Below are 22688 nucleotides of genomic sequence, written 5' to 3'. Positions count from 1 at the left end.
TGAGTCGTGGCGCAGAATAATCTCGTGTGGCGCAGCAGGTATTGTTTTGGGTCTGCCGTATCTGCCAAGATCTTCCATCTCCGCATGTCACAGTCGAATAGCCTAGAGGATGCGGTTTAGCCGTGATGTCCGTGTCCAAGAACGATAGAAGCCAGCACGCACATTACTCGGCTCGTTTCTCCGGTTCCAGGTTCTGGAGAGGGTAACTCCAATGTGCGGATGAAAAGTAGCTAATGGGTACCCCGCTGGCGCCTAGAGCTTCTCCGACCTGAAAATAATTGGTTGCACTGTCGGATATACGCAAGTTGGAACACACCATCATCAGGCCTTCCTTCAACGAAATTTTTTCAAAGGAAGTCCGGCAATCCTTATTACCAAACACTTCTCAAAATGTTGAGAGCTCTCGTCGTACACCACGTTCCAGGGTCTGATCTAGAGGCATCTTGGCTCGCGAATGCTCGGCTATTACTAATATTGCAGTCCGAAGTCCGAAGTTATAACATCAGTATCGGTTTGACGATTTTCTTGCGGGAACGACACCCAATTGCAAGGCAAGAAAAGACGCTTAGTGAACATGACGGTTCGGAGGAAAAGTTGGACACGGCACGTCTCGGGCTGATCGGAATTTCACGGTCCGAGTCTAACTATTGCCCGTTCAACGTTCAACCGCCGCCACCAGCCTTGTCACCTCTTCTTTAAGACCGTTTTCTAGTGCGACGGCTACTTCTACCACTTAATAGGGACCTTTTCAACAGCATCCAGGCCTAGTACCGATTTTATATCTAGCATATTACTTCGCAGATCTACGAGATGTTCACTTCTCAGGGCTTTCTTTCAGTGGTTCTGCGTTTGATATCTTCAGGATGATACAGACTGTTGCCCAACCGACATTTTAACAACTGCTACTGCTGTGAGTATGAGCTATATTCGAGGGGAACATCCGAACCGTACTTCGCCAATCGTAGCGCGGGCATTCTGACCTCCGTGTATTTCGCGAAGGCAATGCATGTGTAGTCACAATCGATGCTGGAGATACCGTCCTTCCGGAGGGCTGAAGATACACCTTTTAAAAGCATCAAGATTAAGCAATGGCAAACATCAAACGTCCGGAAATCATACCTTTTCCTTGCCAGTCAGGATCTACCGCAAATGCCAAGAATCGAATCTGTTCAGATTTCACGCCTCGAAGGCCTTCAGGAGTGCTTTCTCAACAGATAGTGTGAAACCAAGAAAATTGCGCTAGAAACCGAACGTTGGTCTCCGTTGACGTTATACCGTGTTTAGCGAGAAGTAAAAGACCATCATGTTAGCTACACACCGTCCTTATTCTCCATTATATTACTGATTGAGATCATAATGACTTCCTCATGTATATCTACTGCCAGCGGCTTGTAAACGAGACGTATCGAATGGCCAATCCTATGTCGAGCATGAGCAACGTCTGGATGATATGTCAAACAACGTACTCGTGCATTCTGGAAGCTTCCTTGATGCCCAGTTGCCTCCACGAAACCCCACATTTTAGTCCACATAAAGAATATTGCTCTCGGTATTATTTTAGTTCTGCTATCTCTGTCAGAATATTGTCCGTACCCTCCGTCAACGTGTCCCGAGTAGTCTGGAGGACGCAGTTCAGATTTCTAGCTTGGAAAGGATAACTCCGTAATGTAGGAAAAGCAACCAATGAATCCTTCGCCATCGTTTATGGTTTTCTTGGTTCCTCTTGTCTCCAAAAATAACGGGAGGCATTGTCAGGGATCTGGAGATAGAAACATTTCAAGTTTTATGTTCGACCATTGCAGTGCAAGGTCAGAATTTGTCTCGTCGGTATCGGATTGAAGATTTTCTTGCGGGTGTGACACCCAAGGATCCAGAGCAAGACGCGCAGATTATGATGGCTCGAATGAAAAGCTGAACGCCGCGGAGACGGTAAATCTCGGGCCTTGATCGGACTTCCACGGCTTCAAATTTCAAACGCGACTCCAACCACGAACTCGTCAACGTCAACCTCTTCCTCAGCCCCACCTGCTTAATATCCCTTTAAATCAAGCCGAATGCCATCAATTTCTATCTATGAATCACCTATATATTTATTTAATTTTTCACGTCTTCAAGTCACTTTTCAGGGCTTTCTTCCAGTGGCTGTGTACTTCATGTTTTCAGAAAGGCTGCGCAACCGCTATCTCATCTACTGCTACTGCTGTGACATTGAGTCATATCAGCCGATTATGAGGGATCAGGCGATAAAGACACCCGTGCTTCGGGAATCGTGGCGGTATCCTGATCTTCGTGTAGTACATGTGCTGGAGATACCATCCTTCTCCATGATAATCAGTTGAGATAAATGGCATCTAACCGCGTTACCGTTCACTAACTGGCTCGGTCTAGGTCCGCTACTACACCGATAGATGTAGATGATATTTTGAGTCAGGCACAGGTGCTCTTGTATGGTAGCATGCCTTCTGTCATGCATCACAGCGGTATTGCTCTCACGGCCAATTCGGATCACCCAGTATCGTTTCGTTCATTCCAGCTGCCAACTACTGTATTCACTGTGCACATGCTGAAGCTTTTGTCACTAAGAAGCATTTCGCATGAATCAGTCCCTGGCTTTGACTTTGAACTCTATTTAAACTTACTGCAATCCTACCATGGTCTCTACTCCCGCGTCGCTCAGCTGATACTCCTTACACATGCCGCTATTGATTGCAGACGCGTACTTCATCGCTATCGGGGTCGAGGTCTTTCTCCATGGTATGTTTTCGTCAAATCCTAGCCGAATAAGGTCTATTAACAAATTTTGGATTTTCAGGGATGTACACCGCTCTCTGGCTAGTGTCGATGTATCTCTTGCTGTGGGTTTCCTATGCATCATCGTTGTAGCTGGTAATAAACCTGCTCCAGGTTCAAAAGGGAGAAAACCAAAGTGATTGTCGTCATGACTGTGTTAAACTCCATAATGTGGACAGTAGCGACCTCACATATGGCGATCAGCTTTCAACAAAACTTTGATGCCTTTCTCCACAACCATGCCGCGGACAACCCCGTAGCTTTCGAGGACAACTCTGCACCAAATATATATTTGCAGATATTGCTAGAGTGCATTAACGTACATCTCACACCCTGTTCCTCGCTGAAAAGCGCTGACATCCTATAGATTGTAATTGGGGATGGGATCGTTATATGGAGAGCCTGGATATTATGGAACCGAGAACGGTGGGTCATTTTCACAACCGCCACCCTCCTTACCGGCACCGTAAGTAAGTGTAAGGACGTTCATTGCTTCTACTTCTCTCACGTTCCCTTAAATCCAGCCGGTGCTATCGGACTAATTCGAGTATACACCATGGCACCTCCGGGGATCACCCTCTTCGAGAATCCTTCTTTGAGCGCTTGGGCGACGGCTTTCATAGGCTCGACTCTAATAACGAATATCTGGGCTACATCTCTCGTCGCGTATCGTACATGGTACGTTGCTGGTCCTATCCATTATCAAGCTCATGTTAAATTCTGTCGTTGTGGTCAAGGTCGCATAATAAATTCATCCGTGCCGTAACAGGGGAAAGGTTCATGAATAGAATCCGAAGGCAAAATGGAATACTCCCCATTCTAATCGAGTCTGGCGTCTTCTACTGCTGCACATGGGTTCGTAACATTTCCCCCAATTCGTAGGAAATCAACTCAATCACACGATAGTTTGTAGCTATCATATCTTTCGTTTGCGGAAACAACTTCATCTACATTGTGATAGATATTCTTTCACAGCTGACGGTTCGTACAAAATGACTCTTTTCTCGCATTCCTCGTGGTGTTGAACCATATTCGTCTACAGGCAATATACCCTACGCTGATTATTACTCTTGTTTGCCTGCGATCCACGCTTGACGTCGCCATCGAAACATTTCAGCGGACGACGCAAGAGTGTGCTGCAAGAGCGGACAACGCAGGAAATCGCAACCATATCATCACTACGACATCGTATCCACTTAGTGATTTCAGGGTAGCAGTGCGGACGACAGCGCACTCCTCTGGCTTTGCCCCATCAGACGCTATAAGTCGCGTTGGGGAGAGTACTATGAATTCTGACGAGCCTTCGCATGTACCTTGCGAAGACAGTCTTGGAAACATGCGCAAAACCGAGGACAAAATGAATATAGTATGACATTAGGCGTACTTGTCATTTTGTTCCAAGTTGGATACCGCGAATGTTTAGACTATTTTTGTTGTAAAATACACCTCATCCTAAATACCCCGACGAGACAGATACATCAATAGAAGGAAGATGCCATGAACCGGAAGGTACATAGCACCCGCCGCTGCCTACGCGAAGGAAACTCGCGCCAAAACGCAGGAACCAAGAAACAAGACAAAAATGAAGACTCGACGAAATAATTCGATGAAAAAGGGCATCTTGGAACCAAGACATATTCACGGGAAACCCGCTGCCCTCAGCTTGGAGCACCCGTTCCTTGGTTTGAAGACCCTCAGGAATTATCGGATGCGATGCACAGCTTCTCTGCCATCCGTATCACTTCACGCCGCAAGACCTCGGCCACAAGCATTGCAGCATGCCGGCACCCCTGGATCCGGGTCTATTTTCTTCTTTCCTCCCGTCACATTTGAGGTGGTGGTGCCAGGCTGCGCCAAAGGGACAGATGCGGTCGCACCAACGCTCTCGGTTATGAGGGTGGGGACAGCCCGAGAGTCAGCCTGGAGATTGAGAGAATGAGCGGTGACAATGGGCGCCTTGCTATCAAAATCGGATTCATCCGAGTAGATCTCCGCCTCAACCTCATCCAGTCCTCTCAAAATTGCCTCTTCTTCGGGGTTCTCCTCTAAACCGGCTTTTACAGTCGGTACTCCCGATACAACATGCCTAGAGGTAGGGAAGACTTGCTCGTTAAAAAGTTGAACGGTGGCCGACATGGATTTAGAGCCTTCAGCAAGCTTCTTTTCGATAACGCTGACGTAAAACTCGTAGTCGGAGAAGTAGTTGATCTTGGACTTCGCACCTCTGTCTGAGGTAAAGGAGGGGTCTCCGGAGAGCAGAAAGCGGAGCTGCGTGGCTTGTATCAGTCATAACATCCAAAGCTCTAATCTGTATTTACCGTGATTGCTGCGAATGCGATGGCGGCCGGCGTCACCTCCGTGACCGACCATAGCCCAGCATAAGTTGTCTTCGTCTGAAACTGTGATGTTCTGAGGCCGCTTGCTCCCCAGAGAATACAGACCAGGATCTTACGAGCCTGTCAGCACCTCCCGGTTTTCAATAAAAATTGGAGCCATACCTTCAAAATCGCAGGACTTCTGAATAAACTATCCCCGCCGACTTTCTTTCCAGGCTCATAGAGGCATGGACACAAGCGGGCCATGTTCTCTTTGCTAGGCTCGTAGCCAACGAGCTGCCGACATAACGGATCGGCATGCCTATCGAGGTCTCCCCCAAAGCAGTCAAGAGGAACTACGCCGTCGCAGATCTCCGCCGCGTTCGCTTTAATCCGGTTGATGAGACTTGGACGAATGTCTGTTGCTGCGCGCTTCATCTGTAATCTCCATGAGTATTAGAAACGCAGAAAGGTCGATAACCTGACTATTTTTTCGATCTTATAATAAGATCCCGGAATAGTTCCACCGACAAAGACATGATAGTGGCTTGGGAGAGAGGCGTAGAGTTCAAGAACAAGCTTCATCTTGACAATTTTCTCCATATTTGCCGGACCGCCAGGATGGAACGCGAGAGTAGCATCTAGCTCTCGCCGTGCTAGAACTTGGTCAATGCCGAATATCTCCTTTTTATCCCACCAGGTGTGGCCAAAAACGACTAATCTCCTTGCTGCCGCTTGAAGTTTGTTCTTGGATTCCTTCGTCTCGAGGATCGACACTTGGCCCAAGGCATTGTCTGATACAGAATTTGTGTTACTGGTTGTGCCTTGGGAGGACTGCGAAGCGGTGGAGGTTGGACCACTGCCAACGGGGGAAATTGCCGTCTTCAGAGTACGAATTTCGTTCTGCAGGATCTGGTTTTGAGTCTACGCTTCTTTTAAAGCCTATTTGAAAAGTCAATCGTTTCAGTAACACTGTGACGTATGGCTGCCTTACTATCAGAAGATCTTGAACCGAGAGGTTTTCAAGAAGCTGAGAGAGGTTGTTAATGGGCTGGGTATCCATTGTCGCTATGGAAAATTGTTTCGTTGAAGTCGGAGAACAAATTTGTCGGTACCGGACGAAGGTGTCGACGTCGGTTGAGTTTGAATTGTAACTTCGGATGTTGTACGCCTTGTATTCGCGGCACCGACAACAGCATACATTGTATGCATTATGAATGACGGGTTCGATATTGCGTTATACGCGAAGGTTGGAGTACCGGGAGCGAAGAGGAATTTAACAAGCCCTAGAAAACAAGTTGAGAAGAAACGAACAAACTAAACGATAGGCAAGTCTTTAGACTTACCTAAACCGCTTGAGTCGAGGAGACAAAATCGGGTATAGGCCTGCGAAATATTCAACATGATGTTATCATTATTCTGGCAATATTTCTGTCTTGAGGACGCGGTTTGCCTTCGATTTTGGAACAGGTGCTGAATGAAATTATCATGAGCGAAAGGAGACATTCCGGGATATGCAGCTACGCACCATTCGTGTTCTCCGTTATATAGAACCGCCGAAGAATCATAATGGCCTCCTCACGTAGGTATCCACCAATAGCTTTGTAGACCGGATGCACGGGGTGATAGGTCCTAAGGCAAAATTGAGCGGCGCTTGGGTAATAGAATTGACAACGTACTCATTCGTCCCTAAGACACTCCCACACCCTCCAAATCTGTCATTGGCACACCCGTATAAGACCTCTTTGATACCCAACTGCCGCAACGCAGATCCACACATGATACAAGGCTCGACCGTCACATAGAGTGTCGTGCTCGATAACGGGTATTGTGACAGCTCTGGCATCTCAGCGAGAATTTGGTCAATGGCCTCTAGTTCTGCGTGTCGAGTGGCCTATCAAAGATGCAGCCTCGATAACCGCATCTGAGTGCAAGAAATGCACATACATTCCTGAGCTCGTTCGTCCGATTTCTGGCTTTGGCGATGATGACTCCATCACGAACGAAAACACAGCCAACGGGAACCTCGCTGGCGTCGAGAGCTTCTTGAGCCTGTAGAAAGATGTTTATACTGTCGTCGACCACAAAGGAAACCGGACGTACCATCGCCAGAGCTTCCTTCATGAAATTTTCGTGGATAGCGTCCATCATAACAATGACGGATATTTTCCTGCAGGATCTGAGAGCAAAATATCGATGCCGGGACTGGGTTGGGAGCAAGGGGTAGAGTCGTGGTCGTAGTCGCGGTTAGAGAGCAAGAGAGATGGAGGCAGCGGTCCGCAAAGCTCCGATCCTTTCCTTCTGCCACCGTCTCCAATTATATCATCGATATTCTCTTTTCCGCTTAAATTTTCCTGATAACCTCTAGGGGGCCTTGGGAAGCCTTGTTTCTTGGTAAAATTACCGGATTCACAGGTCTACAATATATTCTTGCTGCTGTTGCTCTTTCGTTAGTCTTGCGGATCTGGCACCGGCGTTCAATGTGCGGAACTGTGTAATGTCACCTATCTGCCAAATCTTCGCATCGACAGATGCTGCCTTCGACTATGAGGGTCGATTTATGCTATACATAAATTTCTATGGAAATACACGAAACAGATGATGGTAACTCTTCGACGCCATGAAAGGTGAGGAAGATCTCAAAATTGGATTCGATGACTCATTGCTTACCCAGCTATTCCGAAGTATAATGTATATCTCGTCTGTGATAACAACCGGCCAGTATTACCTCTAATTTTAATTGATCCCTCCGAGCCAGCCGAACGTATCACGTTCAGTTCCACTGAAATTATTGTCGATGGGGCGTGCGTCCGTAGATCCCAATTGTTCACACCCGCCGCCTGCATCCTCTTTCATTTGTAGGCTCTCAGACTTGAATGTATTGGTGTTGGAGGATGCTCGTTGACTAGGCTCTACAACCTTGGCCCATCAGTATTGCGAATCATGCCTGTTTGCATCTACCAGACGAGGACCTCGTCCGTGACTGTTGAACCAGGTCACCACCGCCGCCACCTCAATCCATTAATAAAGCTGATACTCCGACACTCCCAACTAGACCTTTCTCCCCGGCTCCGGATTCGATCTGTATCAATTATCAAGGAGTCTTTAAAACCATAACGACGGTTTATCTGGTTCCATTCTCTTTCCCACATCTATCCAGGAGGCTTCTCGGGATGTTGCGGCGTGGCCTCTGATATCAGTGTATCAAGCAGTCTCCTCCACTTCAGGTGGATCGTTACGGTATGATATCTAAACCACGACCCGGCCTTTTTGTCAGCGGATAGCAGGAAACGGCAGCGAAGAGCCTGCTGATATACTCAAATCTATTCACGAGAAGAACTTTTTTGATTCTTCACACCGGAAGCACAAGGCCGCGTGATATCGTCATCGCATCTTGTCGCTGCGCGCGCGGAATCATATTCCTAACGCGAAAATTCGTAACAGCCAATTGTATGACTGGAGCACATAAAGGTGAATGCACTTCTAATTCATTCTCATTTTGTATCAATCATAGATGCGGGGTCAACGTTTCAACATTGAGTACTGTATCTCTGCTGCGCCGGCGTACCCTGTGTAGCTCACATTGGGGAGACTTCGGTGGGTCGACTGGCTTTGTTTCACAGACAGAAAAATCAGTGATGCATAGTCCAGTGTCACTATCCGAAAGGTTATAAATACACTCCTCTTGGCGTTCTTGGCTATACAAGTACCGAAGTGTTATTTTCGATCAACTCTGGCGCAGTGTTATTCCACCATCTGGAATTATACTAGACTGGAAGCATCTCCCTCAAAAAGATTTTCATCGGCAGCCGCTGATCTTCTTTATGACTCTACGAGCCCAGGCCCACACGATTCGGCGCCTCTCTCGATGTATACATTTCAATGGAGATTTGAGGGCCGAACTCCGATAGTGACTCGGGTGATAGACCTACCTCTTCGTTCTGAGATTACCGTTTCGTGAATAAGTGTGCCTGAATTTGCAGAATACCTGACGTTGAAAGTCTAACCGACGGATCGTTCCTCGTCATATCAGTCCTAGTAGTAGTAGAGTAGTAGTAGCAGCAGTGTCGTCGCTACCGAAACTGATGGTTCCAGCGTGATGTCAGTGATACTATTCAAGAGGCGCCGTTCAGGGACGTCCATAATATCTCTTTCAATTAAGAAATTAATTTCACCATGCTGAGCATTTGCGCCCCTGCGCAACAGTAAGTACTGTGGGATAGGAGTATCACATTGGGGCCACAATCACCGCACCGACGGCGGACCGGTCTTCCTCCCTCAACCGATCCTGAAAAACACCTTCGCTTTCGTCAGTGAACAGCGAGCCCCGTGTCAATGGGGCGTCTAAGAGATGGAAAGGTCGACGGGAAGGGCAGCCTGAAACGTCAAGATTCAAAGTATAGCGAACCAATGAGCAGCGCTGGATGGAGTACCAAGACTTTCATAGCTTCCTCATGTGCCTCGTCTTGATGGAGACTTACGGTATTTATGACGGACCGACGTATCATAGTGGCGTCTTCTACGCGGTCTCCCGTGGTCGGCAGCGAGCATAGAATTAGAAAGAAGCATTTTCTCAACGTATCTCCCACAAGTCGTGAGTACCAGTCCCTCACATATTGCGGATGACACGGAATAAGCTCCTACGGGCTGCAGGCTATCTGGTCTGTGGAGCGGAATCGCTATATTAATAGAGTCGAACAGAGCTAAGTTGATAGATATCAAGGTATCGTAAATATTCCCCCAGTCAGAGCCAACAGTCACCAGATGCGCACCGTCCAGCTGAGATTCGATCGTAGTGTTCGTAAACGCTGCAGTGTACCGCGTTACTAAACCGATAAACAAGCAAGAGATGTAGCCGTGCTTACTGTTTGTTTTTTGAGTCATCAATGATCATGGGGCCGGCGTCGAAGTCCTCAATGTGAGTTTGGTAAACCATTCGGTCCGATATTAGAATTACAGATAGCCTGAGTATGTGCGATGATGTTACAACAACAGCGTGAATGAATGAATGAATGCGCGATATGTCAAATGAGACCTAATAGGAAAAAATCTAGAGCGCCCGTCAGTCATTGGGTGTTGGACAAAGACACCGAGCGTCACTAACCTAAGCCCTCCCGATGTTCCCTTCCAGAGGTTTCACCGTAAATTTCGCAATACACCTATGACTTCCTGCAAATTATCTCTGTTCCACTCGCCACTCCAGCCCTGTTTACGTTCTCTCCAGCCTGAAACCTCAACGTAACCCCGAGAGCCTTCCAGGTAATGGAGGAATGGCGTATCAGGACGTGGCGCAATGAACAAGGCTGGATCCCTTGAAACAAATGCATGCGGTGCTGTCCTGGGACGCTTGAGTTTTGGAGGTGTTGTAACCGCCTGAGAAGGGTTGATTTTATCAAGACTTGTCTGTTTCTTGATGGGCGCTGATTTCGGTGACTTCAAACTGAATTCCATTAGAGGAGGCTTGGACTCAGGTATATGAGTCTTCGATGAGATTTCGGAAAGAGTGCGGAGTCTTCCTGGCGCCAATGATGGAGGATGCAGGCGAGACGAAGATTGAATAGCATCAGGGCGTAAGATGGAGGAATTGTAAGTGCGGAGGTGTCTGTCGGATAGAGCACTTTCCTGAGAATAGCAGGATGATTCTGAAGATGTACGGGATCGAGTCGCGATGGACCGGTCATTAAAGGATAACTGCGATTGGTTCATCTGATATCGCGTGGGATGGAGGAATTTATCGGACGGCGGGGTTTGGGATGACCATGGTTCCGGCGCGAAATTACGTGGAACATAGCCGGACGGCGCAGTTTTGGGCCTTCTGGGTGTCTTGGGGGGATTCAAAGTCTTCGGGTGCAGAAGAGTAGCGCCATAGGGAAACGTCGATGAAGCGGGGGATATTTCAGTGGCACCATACGACTTTGTTCTCCCTTCCGGCGTATATGTGGGCCGACTTTCCTCACGACGCTGATGCTGAGGGACCGGGAGAACATTATCTGGTACTGGAGGCGGCGGCACCGTTGACACGGATTTCTTACGGCCAATACCGATGCGCCTCAACAGAGGAGAAAGGGAGAAGGAAGAACGTGAGGTGCGAGTTGTGCGGAGAGATGAGCCAAGGCTCGACGTTGGGGAAAGTGTTGGAAAAGAAGTCTGGGAAGATGGATCGGATGAAGAGAGAACAGAAGATAATTTCGATTTCTTCGCCTTCTTCTCTATCTTGACCAGAGGTTTCGGTGGTTTTGGCGCGCCAAAATCAGGTAGTGCGTACATAGAGACAGGTGAAGGGGGACGGCGACGAGGGTGTGGGATGCTGCTGCGACTGGAAGATGGCATGGAGAAAATCACCGGTGGCGGCCTCCAGGATGAGTATATATGTGGGCTAGCAACGTAAGTGATGCCTTCCGGGGTTTTATTATAATACACTCATCCAGGGAGTGCGATGTGTGATCTTGTGATGAAATCAGGTACACAGTCGAGATTCAGCAAGGTCCGAACGCCGTAGGCGCTAAGTGTTTTCCTGCGACGGAGCTAGAATAGAATGGAACAGATAGCTTGAAACGTTCCGTCGTTATACTGTTATCAAGAATAACGTTTGAATGACCAGCGTGGAGCGTTGAGCATGAGAAACGGTGGCAGCTGACGAATTGAGCACGAATAAGAAGGTCGTGATTCGTGGCAAGTGAGAGAAAATACCTCCGATCGTCAGACAAAAGCTACCGCATGAACGGATGACGCCGTAGTTATCCAATTAACGACGCGTGTTTTCCTCGGCGACCATCACTAATGTTTTTGCTATCTTCCTTGATCTTCCTTGATGAAGTCAAAAGAGACAGGGGATATTGAAAACATCGTTGATTATGTGTTCATCTGGTCATGGAACCTCAAGAAGTATATATCGGATACGGAATGACTGCGATACCTACCTCGCGAAGTAAAACATTTTCGGGGTTGCCCCTACAAAATGGAAACAAATGGGTATAAATCAAATTGAAACCGCATAAAAAAGGGCCATCAAACCATGAAGCTTCCAAATACTCTGGCACACAGGGTTGTTTTTCCGACTTGACGATATGAAGTTCTGTCCAGAACTTGACCATAAAAAAATTAGACGCGCACCATGCTTTACACCGGTAACAGAGGCAGTGACGGAGATGCCCTCTCACGCAAGATAAAAATCAACTTAATGACCGGTGTCATGGTCGTTCGATATTCGCTCCTCCTCCCCTTACAGCTGTTCCATTGACCCTGTGTAGAAAGGAAAACGTGATGCGAGTTGACGCCGATTTGAAAAAGCCCTTCAAGCTGTGACTCTTCGAGAGTCGGAAGGTCGTATACGTTGCTGTAAATCCTGCTTCTAAGAGAACCGGGTAAACTACTAGCTGGACTTTGATTCAGGATTTGGTTGATTCGCGTATTTGATGGCGTACACCAAAGGGTCCAGGTAGTGGGCACAAGAAACGTAGAGATACCAGAGCGACGGCACATAGGTGGCGCTCTGCCTGGATGCTGTGCTGGTGTCAACCCAGGACTCGGTGTATCGACTTTCTGGTAGCAATCCGTAAAAGTGTGAAACGTGGTGTTTTCCGAGAAAGCGGAAGAAGCGGGCAAGTGGAAGAATAGAGGCGAATAGATACCAGACTAGATTCTTTCCGGACTACGGGAAGGGTGGTGGATAGCCGGAATGATTAACTGATTGAATGGCGATTAAGTGTCACTTCGCCTACGGAGCAAGTCGAGGGAGCCAGGGACGACGAAGGCACCGGGCTACACAGGAATTCACAGTGCACATCAAAACCGGAGGACAAATTGGGAAATTCGTTCCTCAATTCACCAGAACTGTGTAGGACGTACTACGATGGTATGCCGTCAGCCGTGCGGAACAACTTCCGTCCTTGACTTGAAGCGTTCAAGTCCACCATATTGCCCTTAGCGCTGTATTCATGATCAGACCAATAGTGCACAAGTTGAATGGTAGCATTCACCTACGCCACGACAAATACCGTCGCATATCATAGAGCTTGTGTGATAGCATACGGTGTTTAAACTGCTTTGGAGGGACAATGACAGTCATGCTCCAAGCTCCAAGGGGGTATAACTTTCGGGACCGAAGTCGAGCCTGGTATGCACCGAAGAAATTTTCTGAGAGGCGGGGTTTATGCACATGGTAGTGCTTGATATATTATCAGGCTGAAGGAATCTAACCTTGCACAGGAGAAATTTACATACCTTGTGATATCGAATAAGCAAGGCCTCGCGAAACTTCCGACCGCGTAGCAAACGTATCCACGGTGCAAGAGATTGCAAACAACACTGAAAGCACCCCGTTCAAAAGATCAAAAGGATCCAGTTATAAACGGTAAACTCTGAGCTCCCGACACCGTCCAGAAACGAGGGGCTTCCATCGTGAGCATTGCTATAGTCACGCCAATTCTATGCTCGCCCTTGGTTCTGGTTTCGCTGACTCTCTCTTGACTTGGAAGAAAGGCATTGTGCATCGGAACGAAAAAAAAAAAAAGAAAAATTGCTTTCGCTTGTGCACCGCCTCAGAGCGTGAAAAGGCCGGAACCGTCGGGAAAATCTGGTGCCTCCAGTAAGTAGCCCCGATGGTGATACAGCGTACCGACGTGCGGCCATTGGTGATGATAAGGTCCCGATATGAGGTAAAAACCTACAACACCGATGACATGTCCATAAGGTTATGGGTAAACAGGAGATTCACGTACGTTTTGAGTGCGCACAAGCGGGACTTGGAAATCCTCGATAAAACCTGCCAATTGCTTTCTATACATGCATTTCGCTCTGAAGACTAATATACTTAACTTATTCGCGTTGACAAGGTCGTCGAAGTGCATCAAAAGACACAGTCGGGCACCTACTCTCTGACTACGTCGAGACTTCAGGGAAAGAACAGTGGCCAAGTTCAGATGATAGACCGTAGCCGAAGCCTATCCTCCTCCCGTAACGTACATATATCGCCAAGAGGGTCCTTTTCAATGACCCGGCCCGTTGGTTTTCAGTGAGACTAACCGTCGGAGGTTGAGCGTTCTAGACGTCGGCACGCTGCAGCAGGAACACATGTCTGGCCTAGCTGTCAAAGCCGCAGTGTCACCATTGATGATGAACGGAGCCCGTTGAAGATAGGTTGTGCGGGCACGTACGACTAACAAAAATTCGGGAAACATTTTGCGCAAATCTTCAATGGATCGCGAGGTTAGACCTAATTGAAAGTGAATCCTTTAGACACAACTTTCCATGCGAGCATTGATCTCACTCCGTAGATCTACGAGGTTGTGTTAGCCCACTTTCGTGCGTGATAGTGAACACTCACTCCGTAGAAGTTAGCATATTTGTCCAAAGTACGACTATCCTCAGCAGAACAGTGATTACATCGGCGACACGATGATGCCGCGTTTGATGTGCGCGCTTGGATACACTATCTTTGTCTAGGCAACGGAAAATTCGCAGAGGGCAGATAGGTTCTGTTCGGGCAATCCGTCGGCTTCATCATATTTGGCAGACTTGAAAAAATTTGGTGGTCACTACACTGCGCAAAATTCTGATCTCTATTATTTTTAGTTGGCGCACAAAACAGTCGTTTCTTGTCGATAGACAGACAATATGTGCCTATTGATGTTGGGGAAGGACGGTGAGTTGGCGAAACAGAAATGAAACAGTCACTCACCTGCCAAGAACTGGAGGCAAGTATTCGTATTCAAATCATGATTAAAAAAATTAATGTGCTCAGCAATCGTACGCGAAGAATAGCATAGGACGAAGGCAAGTCGAAACATTTTCAAGTTCCAGACAGGGAACGTTACTACTAGCGTTCCCACGGACCAGTTGGTCAGCGCAATGCCGCCGGCATTCGCCACATCGGCTTCTCTTCATTTTAGTCGAAGTCGAACAGCTCTTCAAGGCTTGGGCGATACAGTAAGCTCTACCACAATATTAGTTGACAAAAATTCCGGAGACCAGAAAGAAAGTGTAATTTGGTGAGACCGTGGTTAAACGCTCCAGTGTCCTGATTTATCATCCGTCATCAAACTGACTTCTGTCCTATTTTGTTTCCTGCTCGTCCGTGACTACTACCGAAAGGTTTTGCTAGATAGTCGAGACAGCAGTTATATCTCTTCTGTATCCCCATGTCCATCACCAGAAGCTGAAATTACTTACCTGCTTCGCTTTGCTGGTCTGTTTCTCGCAAACACGCAGATGACGTACCTATGAAATACGGGATGCCCCGGGAGAGGACGGTTCGCATAGAAATCGCTTAGTGGCACCCTGAGAATCAACATGACTTGGACTCCTACCCCTGCGGATAACCTTTGGGGCGACAGGTGAAATGTTTCCATCAGGTCAAGAACAGAAATACCAAGATGATTCTGGATTCAGTGATCAACTGAGGCTAACCGAGGAAACATTTCCTTGCGCGCTGAATTATTTTGGGTTTCAGGAGCGTCTGGCTCGGAGTAGGTAAATAAACCCAACACCCGTATGCACAGTTGTACACGAACCTCACACGGGCGGTAAACCTGGTGCGCTGAGTGTTCGGCAATTTGGTCGGCACAGTGCTGTTGGCGTTTTCCAAGCGTTTTCCATCATGGACAGCGGCTTACTTTCCCCGTCCAGTGAAGTTTAGCTTGTCGAGGCCGTCGAATACCTCTACTTCGAGCCACCTGGAACGCTCTACCTATCAGAACAGTAAATTTCCGCGTGATTTTATCTTCCAGTTTCTGCTGTTGACAGTTCCGAGGATGAGCCTACAATCCAACGCGTGTGCTGCTAGTACTTAGCATGCCTAGACAGCTCTTTGAGTTCAGAGATGCATGTATTTAAGTGGACTCTGACCTGCATATTCCAGCATCGTTCCTTTACTTGCTCATTACCATGATGTTCAAGAAACCCCTCGTCTTACTTCCTCTGTATGTGATGCTCTGCGCAGCTGCGCCTGGTCCCAAAGTTGCAGTGGACTTGGAGGCTCGAGCTTCATGCACGCCTCCTGCCTATATCTATTGTTGCACCACGCTGACCTATGTATGTGCAATGAGCATTTAAGCCGTTCGTGAAACTGACCTTTCCATAGGTATTGCACAGTTACGTTGGGACCCACTGCAATCCCGTTAGCAATTGTGCACAACCAGTCTGTTGCACTGGTACATTTGACTACGTATGTTTCTGTTTATGTCGTTTGTTCATGGGGAGCTTGAGTCTGAAAAGTAATCTATTTAGACTCAAAACAGTATTGGTGGCTGCACATACGCGTGAAGGGGAGCGCGATTGATAGAACAGCCTGTTAGGAGGTTAATCAATGTGTTTGAGCTTTGTCAATGTTATTATCGAAGCCGGGAAAACTGTGATTTAAATCTGCTAAGATGCTCTCATTAGAAGATCTTCAACTGAGAGTGTGATGAATGTACTGATGAATGTACTCACCCCGTATTAACGAAGACAAGTAGCTCGGAAGTTGCTATAAGGGTCCCTCCGTGTTCAGAGCATCAGAGTACCCGGAAAAGTGATCATCGTAGCCACTCGACGTGTATCTCAGCTAATCATGGGGATCTGGAGGTTAAGATGCCCATGGGCATTATTATGTGAGAATGGATAACACAAATTATCCATTCAAGTCGCGGTCTACGATGAACTGGAGTGTCTACCTGGGCTGCCTTAACAAATGGCGAAGCTTTTAAGCAGATAACCTGCCAACTAAACAATGACAAAACTTTCAACCATCCCCGACCTGCGACAGAGCAGTAAGTACGTGTAAACGGCGAGACAAAAACCGTTCTTGCTATTCTTCCAAACTGAACGTCAGAAAGCACGCATTGCGAATTTAGCCGTACTGACAGTGGCGACAGAATCCATATAAAGTCTCCGGGCATAAAAATGAACTGTGTGAGATATGTTCCTGTACCCACACGGTACTGACATCGTTTCCGACAGGTTTGTCAGCACAATGATGCACGAACCTCCCGGCCATTTCCCGTTTTTCAGCCTGGTAGAGGTAATGGAACGGCTCTACGAGTGGGTCAAGACCGCAAAGAAGTGAACCGCCGCTTGATACAGCTTCCCATGACTGTCGTCCGCATCATATGGAGGACACGGGGCGAGTCTACCTGGGGGAGAGTAGAATGTTGAACTGGTAGGACCACAACGTACTGACAGCAACGTTCCGAATAGATGCCGCTGGAGACCAAGGCGCCGCTCTGAGTTGTTGTATTTAAGAGGCAACGATTTTTTCAGGTTACTATCATTGCAACATCCTCCACGATGATGTTCAAGCAAGCTCTTGCCCTACTCCCTCTCTATGCCATCCTCTGCGCTGCAGCGCCTAGTCTCGACGTTGACGCTCGGGACACCGCAGCGACATGTGTTCTACCCGCACACGTCTGGTGTTGCAGCAAGCTCAGCTTCGTACGTCTCGCAGATATTCCACGTTTGTTCGTGAAATTCATGACTCTTGTTACAGGTGTATAACAGTTACGTCGGAACTGGCTGCGAGCCTTACAGCAGTTGCGCCACTCCAGTATGTTGCACTGGACAGTACTATAGCGTAAGTTTCTCATCAATTTGTTCGTACGTGCCTAACCCCGGAACAAATGATTGTAGAGTGGTGCCACTGTTGGTGGCTGCGAATATTTGTGACCATTGGGAGTAGGACGTTCATAGATTAGAGCAACATACCTTCATGTCAATTATATTTCCCAAAAGCACGATTGAATGTATCACGCAGCGGCGCTCTGTCTTTAACGCAACATTATTGAGCCACTACCAAAACATCAGGGAGAGTATAAAGAACTCAGTCACCATCTTCTCGGGCGTCCAGCCCAAGAAGATGCATCCGTCTCCTCGCCTTGTCTCCTAGATTAGTGTGGGGCATATCCCTACCCAAAGTCACCCGCCGAAGAGACGTACAAGCCATCCGCACTTCCACCATATCTATTATCAGCTCTTCGTCAACATCCTGACACCACACCAGCTCAAGAGACGAGAGGTGTGGTAGGTTTATTGGACGCGTGTCAGCTAGATATCGAACGATTGCTTCGATTGAAGCTTGAGGCGCCTGGGGCCAATGAATAGCAAGCTCGCGAAGCCGTGGCATTGCCTCGAACATAAGGATCAAGTCTTTCGCGTCCATAGGGAGATATAGGATATGAAGCCGGCGTAGCGATTTGGCGCAAGACCGGAGAAGGTGCTCCAGATGGGAAAATTTGAATAGGTTCCCTGTTGAAACGCCATCTTTCTCGTGTACCAAAGACAGTGAAGCTAAATTCGGCAAGAGCAGAGGCTTGATGATGGCTTGAAGGTTGTTGTAAGAGTAGTCGTGCATGAGAAGTGTCAATGAGGTTAGATGGAGTACCTCGACTGGACGATCTGCGGCGTGGCGGCATGTAAAGCACCCAACAGTAACGTGGGTTAGCTCGGGCATAGAAGCGATGGTCGAGACAAAACGTCCAATATCACTGAGAATCATGTCTGCCTTGAACGTGCGGATCTTGTTCGAAGGCATAGGCGCTCCCTCATCATTGGATAAAAGATGTCCTTTGAAAGAGAGCGTTCGAAGATTGGGAGCGAGGTGAATAACGGAGGTCATGGCGTTGATGGTATTCGATCCACCGAAATATGTGACTTCGAGTAATTCTAGTCGAGGGAATGTGACATCTTTGATGAACTCTCCGAGGAAAAAGAAAGGTCGGGAATGCATGAATGAAATGTGAACTTCTCTCCAGCGTCGTGCCTCCGCAAAAAGAGCAGATATAAATCCGGGCGACGGCCACGTAACCAAGTCGACGTCATTATGTCGACTATCCCGGAAGTCGATTTGGAGAGGTTCATCTTGAGAGCGGTGGAGGTATAGAGGAATCCAAGCCCCGTGATTATCACGAGACGACTTGGAAAATGGGCATTGTAAGTCGAGGTTTATCGTGGACCATAATGAATGGGTAGAGACGGCGAGACGGCGCCAGTAGGTGCATACCAGGGCGATTCGCAGTGAAGACGTCGGGTCTTCCGCCCTTATCGCCTCCTTGAAAACGGTACACAGCAATTCTGGCGGGAGACGACGAATAGGCGCTAGAAGTGACTTCTTTTGCTTTATGTACTCTTCGACTTCAGCGCGATCACACCTCAGCTTCTCAACCGTATCTAGGTGGCACTGAATCTCTCGGTCATACCGAAAGAGGTCAAACTCCGCGTGCATGATGAACTCGGGGAAGAGAGCCGCTTCAGCAGATAACAATGCGTTTCCGGATCGCAGTAGCTCTAGATTCTGTTTCAGCGACTCGGTGTAGGACGCATCAACGTCAAAGCCGGCGCCGCAATTAGAACAGATAGGTATAGGACTTTTCATTAGATCAGACTGGGGTATGATTCCATCAGCATCTTAACTGCGGGGTCATAAATATGAATGCGTACACAAAGTTTGCGTTATATGAACTGGGAATGTAGTGATCTTAGAGCGACCAACAAGGTTCGTCTTTGCGCAAGATATGGCAAATCTACATGTTGTCTGTGTACGAGGTATACGATGTGAAGGGGAAGAGTACTCACAGCAGGCTGGTAACAAAGAACGCGTGAAGTGATGGTTCGTTAATAGAATATAAGAAAACGGGAACGGTGGAGAAAACGCCGGTATGATCTCGTTCGGCCCAGAAAGTCCCGAAGCCTAGATTCAGGCGATGACATCATATTAGAGGGCGGGCACAATCTGTGTATCAGGGGAGTTTAATACCATGCAGAACTAGGCGCCTTTGGACCTCACCCAAAAGCACTGGACTGCCCTTGAGTCATTCCGACCTTATTGTTCTACCGCAGGAAGGAATGCTGCTCCTACTATCGAAACGGGATAAAAGGTGATACAGATAGAGATCACATTCATGATATTCAATATTGGCGAGATGACGAGCCTCGACAACGTGAAAGAAGAAGACCGTGATTCTGCGATATGATGGCAGGAGTAGAAGCTAGGGCCTGCCGGGCGACCCTCCTGTTTTGGAATTCCTGCATGGCTTACTTAAGATGATTAACCCCAACCCTTCGGGTCAATCTGCTGTTGTAACTTATCCCCTCGCGTCGTTTCAGGGAACGATTGCCGCATTTTCTCACATGGGGCAAGTTTTGAGGAATTTTTCTTGACGCAGCGCTCACAGACCTTAGGGTTCTTGTTGTATTTCGGACTGTATCCTAGTACAATGCTTGTAAGACCTCTAGTCTCTGGGTTACAAACTCGTGAAGAGTTTGCCTATTGACTCAAGGGGGTCGCAAAAACCGAAAAAATCATATCAGGCCGAAAAAATTTTTAAGGCCTCGATGGACCGACCGACCGACCGACCTCCGTGGGAAAAACATACCCACAAAGGAAACATCATGTAATCACTCCGTGTCGGAGTCACCTGCCAGTGCGAGTTTTCCACCTACGTAGTCCTCTCATCCTCGATCTAAACGCTGATGATATACAGTTTTTGTCTGCTAGCGACGACGCTTTCCTACTGTACATGACCGACACTTCCAATTTGGGACCCGTCGTTCCAGGCCAACGCATTGAATGTGATACTATCCAATCTTGTGAGCATTCCAACACAGATGTATTCAATTTCAACTCACCAATTCTGTCTCGCAGCCTTCGTTTTTGCACACAATAACATCTCGACTATCACGATCTTCAATGGCATCACCACATTCACACACCCGCAAGTTCCAGGTCCGTATCTTCCGTTTACGGCCGATTCGTGTTTCCTGACCGGCGGAAAAAGATGGTTCAAAGGGATTGGGCTCATGGGGTGCTGTCTCTGATTGCAAATGGTGTGTGCTTGGCCCTGCTTCAGAGTTGTCGTACTCATCCAGAGGTTCCTCAGGATCAAGCTGGTCATCCTGATTATCGTCGTGTTCTGTTTCGGCGTCTCCATCAACTGTGTCACTATATATCGCAAATAAATCAAATGAAGGCCAAGATACTAAATGTATATGACTTACGCTAGAGTCAGCCGCGAGCTATGCACCTCAGAGATTACAAGACGACGTCCGCCTTGAGTTTTTCGCTCCTCCTTGCGCTTGTGCCGGTTAGTCCAGATATTCTTCATCAATCCTTTCTCGAACTCATCAGTTTCATGTGCCCCTTTGTAGCTCGACGGCTGAACATGGGGATGCTTATTTTTTATATGAACGACCATGTTGTAGGACCACACTGCGGGAGACTTGTCGGGACAGTGCTGACATTGGATGGGAATGTTCGAGCAGGGACTAGTGTTGGAGGATGCGGCGGCAACGTTGTAATTAAACCGAATCCTGTTCGTGCATGTTGACTTTTTCCAATCAACCTGGTAGCCCGTTCCTTTACTCCTGCGCAAATACCATGTACATATTGGTGATGGTCGTAGACACAGTCCACATGGCTCGAGGTCATTGTCAACGTTGCTATCAAACAAAACGTGCGCACCAATGTGCTCCAAGACCCGTGGTGCTGATTTGTCGAGAGGGACACTCGGTTGACAGTATGTGCACATCTTCACATCTTCACAGCAGCATCGATGACCTCACGCTCCTTTCCGTCTTGTTCGCAGACAAAACAAGCTTGACCCGCATGAAGGTAAGGGAAGCCAGGAGATGCGACCATCTCTGGCAAGAGCTGCCCATCTTCAGGAAGTTCATCGAGCGTCGACATCCCAAGGGCCCGCAGAATCGCACTCTCAAAGACGTAGAATGGCTTTCCTCGTGTGGACGTTGAGATATCCGGGTTTATGGGATGCACCAGTCTTCCAGGAATGCGGTGATGTGATGCTCCTCTCTTGTATGACCACTTCCAATCGTGCTTTAACTCGGGGCCATCGTCAGAAGTGGTCGGTACGAGGTAAAGGAGTTGGTAAGAGACGAGTGTTGTTTTATCAGTGAGCATTGCGACAGCCAACTCTGACACATGCTTCCCTTGATAGGTGAGATCAATGACTTCAGCGATAGCTAAGAAGAGATGGTTCTCGCAACGAATTAGCGTTGATATAGGTGAGTTAATCTTGACATATTGTTAGCATGGTTTTAATACCAACTCCGTGTCTCAAGCCAGTACGCACAAGACGTTCAACCCGTTCAACCCGCCCGCTTCCTATAGCCAACATCCACTCCTTGTGAAGCCCCAAAGCATGCTTCTAGGATGCTATTTTTCGGCTGTCGTTGAGCTTCCGCAAACGCAGGGCACGAATGGCGAGGGAGGTTCCGGGATGCTATCAACATCAATGGGCTCCGGTGAATGTCTCGGCCTCTCTGCAATAGGCTTAGCTGAAGTTTCCGCTTGCTTCTTTCCTACAGCCCTAATAGCTCCTATGAGTCATAATCTTACTTCGAGAAGAGAATACTCACACTTCATCAATAGCTTCAATTAGGCGCTCCACTTTACCATCGACCAAGCTTGCCGGAATGCGTAGCCCTTTCAGTAGGTGGGTAAACACCTTGTGAAGTGAATCCATCCCCTTTCTACCACGTTTAACCAATGCCTTGATGTCCTCCTTTGGACGCTGTAGAAGTCCGTTGAGAATAGGATCCCATACCTCCCATGGGTCCTCTCCTTCCTCAACAACCACCCCGCCTGGTGGATTCCCA

General features: G+C 47.9%; 7 protein-coding genes across 7 annotated transcripts; 1 reads left to right on the top strand and 6 right to left on the bottom strand.

The window, feature by feature from the left end:
- Positions 1-2551: 2551 nt before the first annotated feature.
- Positions 2552-4267, top strand: EV420DRAFT_741017 (uncharacterized protein). The gene is made up of 8 exons (XM_060483293.1): positions 2552-2754; positions 2813-2855; positions 2914-3109; positions 3158-3260; positions 3315-3468; positions 3528-3645; positions 3697-3771; positions 3833-4267. Exons 1-8 carry the CDS (start codon positions 2694-2696, stop codon positions 4160-4162), a joined length of 1080 nt encoding a protein of 359 aa, XP_060327449.1. The 5' UTR covers positions 2552-2693; the 3' UTR covers positions 4163-4267.
- A 63-nt stretch (positions 4268-4330) lies between these two features.
- On the bottom strand, positions 4331-6109 carry EV420DRAFT_741101 (uncharacterized protein). Its single transcript, XM_060483295.1, has 5 exons — positions 6100-6109; positions 5592-6047; positions 5289-5543; positions 5109-5237; positions 4331-5058 (listed from the first exon to the last, which is right to left on the bottom strand). Exons 2-5 carry the CDS (start codon positions 5706-5708, stop codon positions 4534-4536), a joined length of 1026 nt encoding a protein of 341 aa, XP_060327448.1. The 5' UTR covers positions 5709-6047; positions 6100-6109; the 3' UTR covers positions 4331-4533.
- EV420DRAFT_741100 (cytidine deaminase-like protein) lies at positions 6110-7342 on the bottom strand. Its single transcript, XM_060483294.1, has 6 exons — positions 7209-7342; positions 7053-7157; positions 6785-6999; positions 6634-6737; positions 6452-6578; positions 6110-6391 (listed from the first exon to the last, which is right to left on the bottom strand). The coding sequence occupies exons 1-5, from the start codon at positions 7254-7256 to the stop codon at positions 6520-6522; spliced, it is 531 nt and encodes a 176-aa protein (XP_060327447.1). The 5' UTR covers positions 7257-7342; the 3' UTR covers positions 6110-6391; positions 6452-6519.
- Positions 7343-10080: 2738 nt separating this feature from the next.
- Positions 10081-11692, bottom strand: EV420DRAFT_740920 (uncharacterized protein). Its single transcript, XM_060483292.1, has 2 exons — positions 10210-11692; positions 10081-10140 (listed from the first exon to the last, which is right to left on the bottom strand). The coding sequence occupies exon 1, from the start codon at positions 11433-11435 to the stop codon at positions 10242-10244; it is 1194 nt and encodes a 397-aa protein (XP_060327446.1). The 5' UTR covers positions 11436-11692; the 3' UTR covers positions 10081-10140; positions 10210-10241.
- A 785-nt stretch (positions 11693-12477) lies between these two features.
- EV420DRAFT_1482776 (uncharacterized protein) lies at positions 12478-16298 on the bottom strand (the record flags this gene model as incomplete). The annotated part of the gene is made up of 20 exons (XM_060469928.1): positions 12478-12756; positions 12827-12866; positions 12954-13034; positions 13103-13272; positions 13329-13412; positions 13723-13770; positions 13826-13883; positions 14130-14190; positions 14261-14295; positions 14431-14545; positions 14688-14726; positions 14785-14794; positions 14940-15039; positions 15276-15293; positions 15324-15425; positions 15617-15673; positions 15719-15792; positions 16018-16132; positions 16176-16211; positions 16270-16298. 20 exons carry the CDS (start codon positions 16296-16298, stop codon positions 12478-12480), a joined length of 1551 nt encoding a protein of 516 aa, XP_060327445.1.
- A 1600-nt stretch (positions 16299-17898) lies between these two features.
- EV420DRAFT_1482775 (uncharacterized protein) lies at positions 17899-19449 on the bottom strand (the record flags this gene model as incomplete). The annotated part of the gene is made up of 1 exon (XM_060469927.1): positions 17899-19449. The coding sequence occupies one exon, from the start codon at positions 19447-19449 to the stop codon at positions 17899-17901; it is 1551 nt and encodes a 516-aa protein (XP_060327444.1).
- Positions 19450-20950: 1501 nt separating this feature from the next.
- On the bottom strand, positions 20951-22113 carry EV420DRAFT_1705203 (uncharacterized protein; the record flags this gene model as incomplete). The annotated part of the gene is given in 2 exon segments (XM_060479538.1): positions 20951-21601; positions 21616-22113. Coding segments are annotated over 2 exon segments (1032 nt in total), but the record flags the coding sequence as incomplete, so codon positions are not given.
- Positions 22114-22688: the final 575 nt, after the last annotated feature.

Source organism: Desarmillaria tabescens, assembly GCF_030435595.1.
Source record: "Desarmillaria tabescens strain CCBAS 213 chromosome Unknown EV420scaffold_35, whole genome shotgun sequence".
NCBI classification, from domain to species: Eukaryota; Fungi; Basidiomycota; class Agaricomycetes; order Agaricales; family Physalacriaceae; genus Desarmillaria; species Desarmillaria tabescens.
This window is presented reverse-complemented; position numbering and strand designations above follow the sequence as displayed.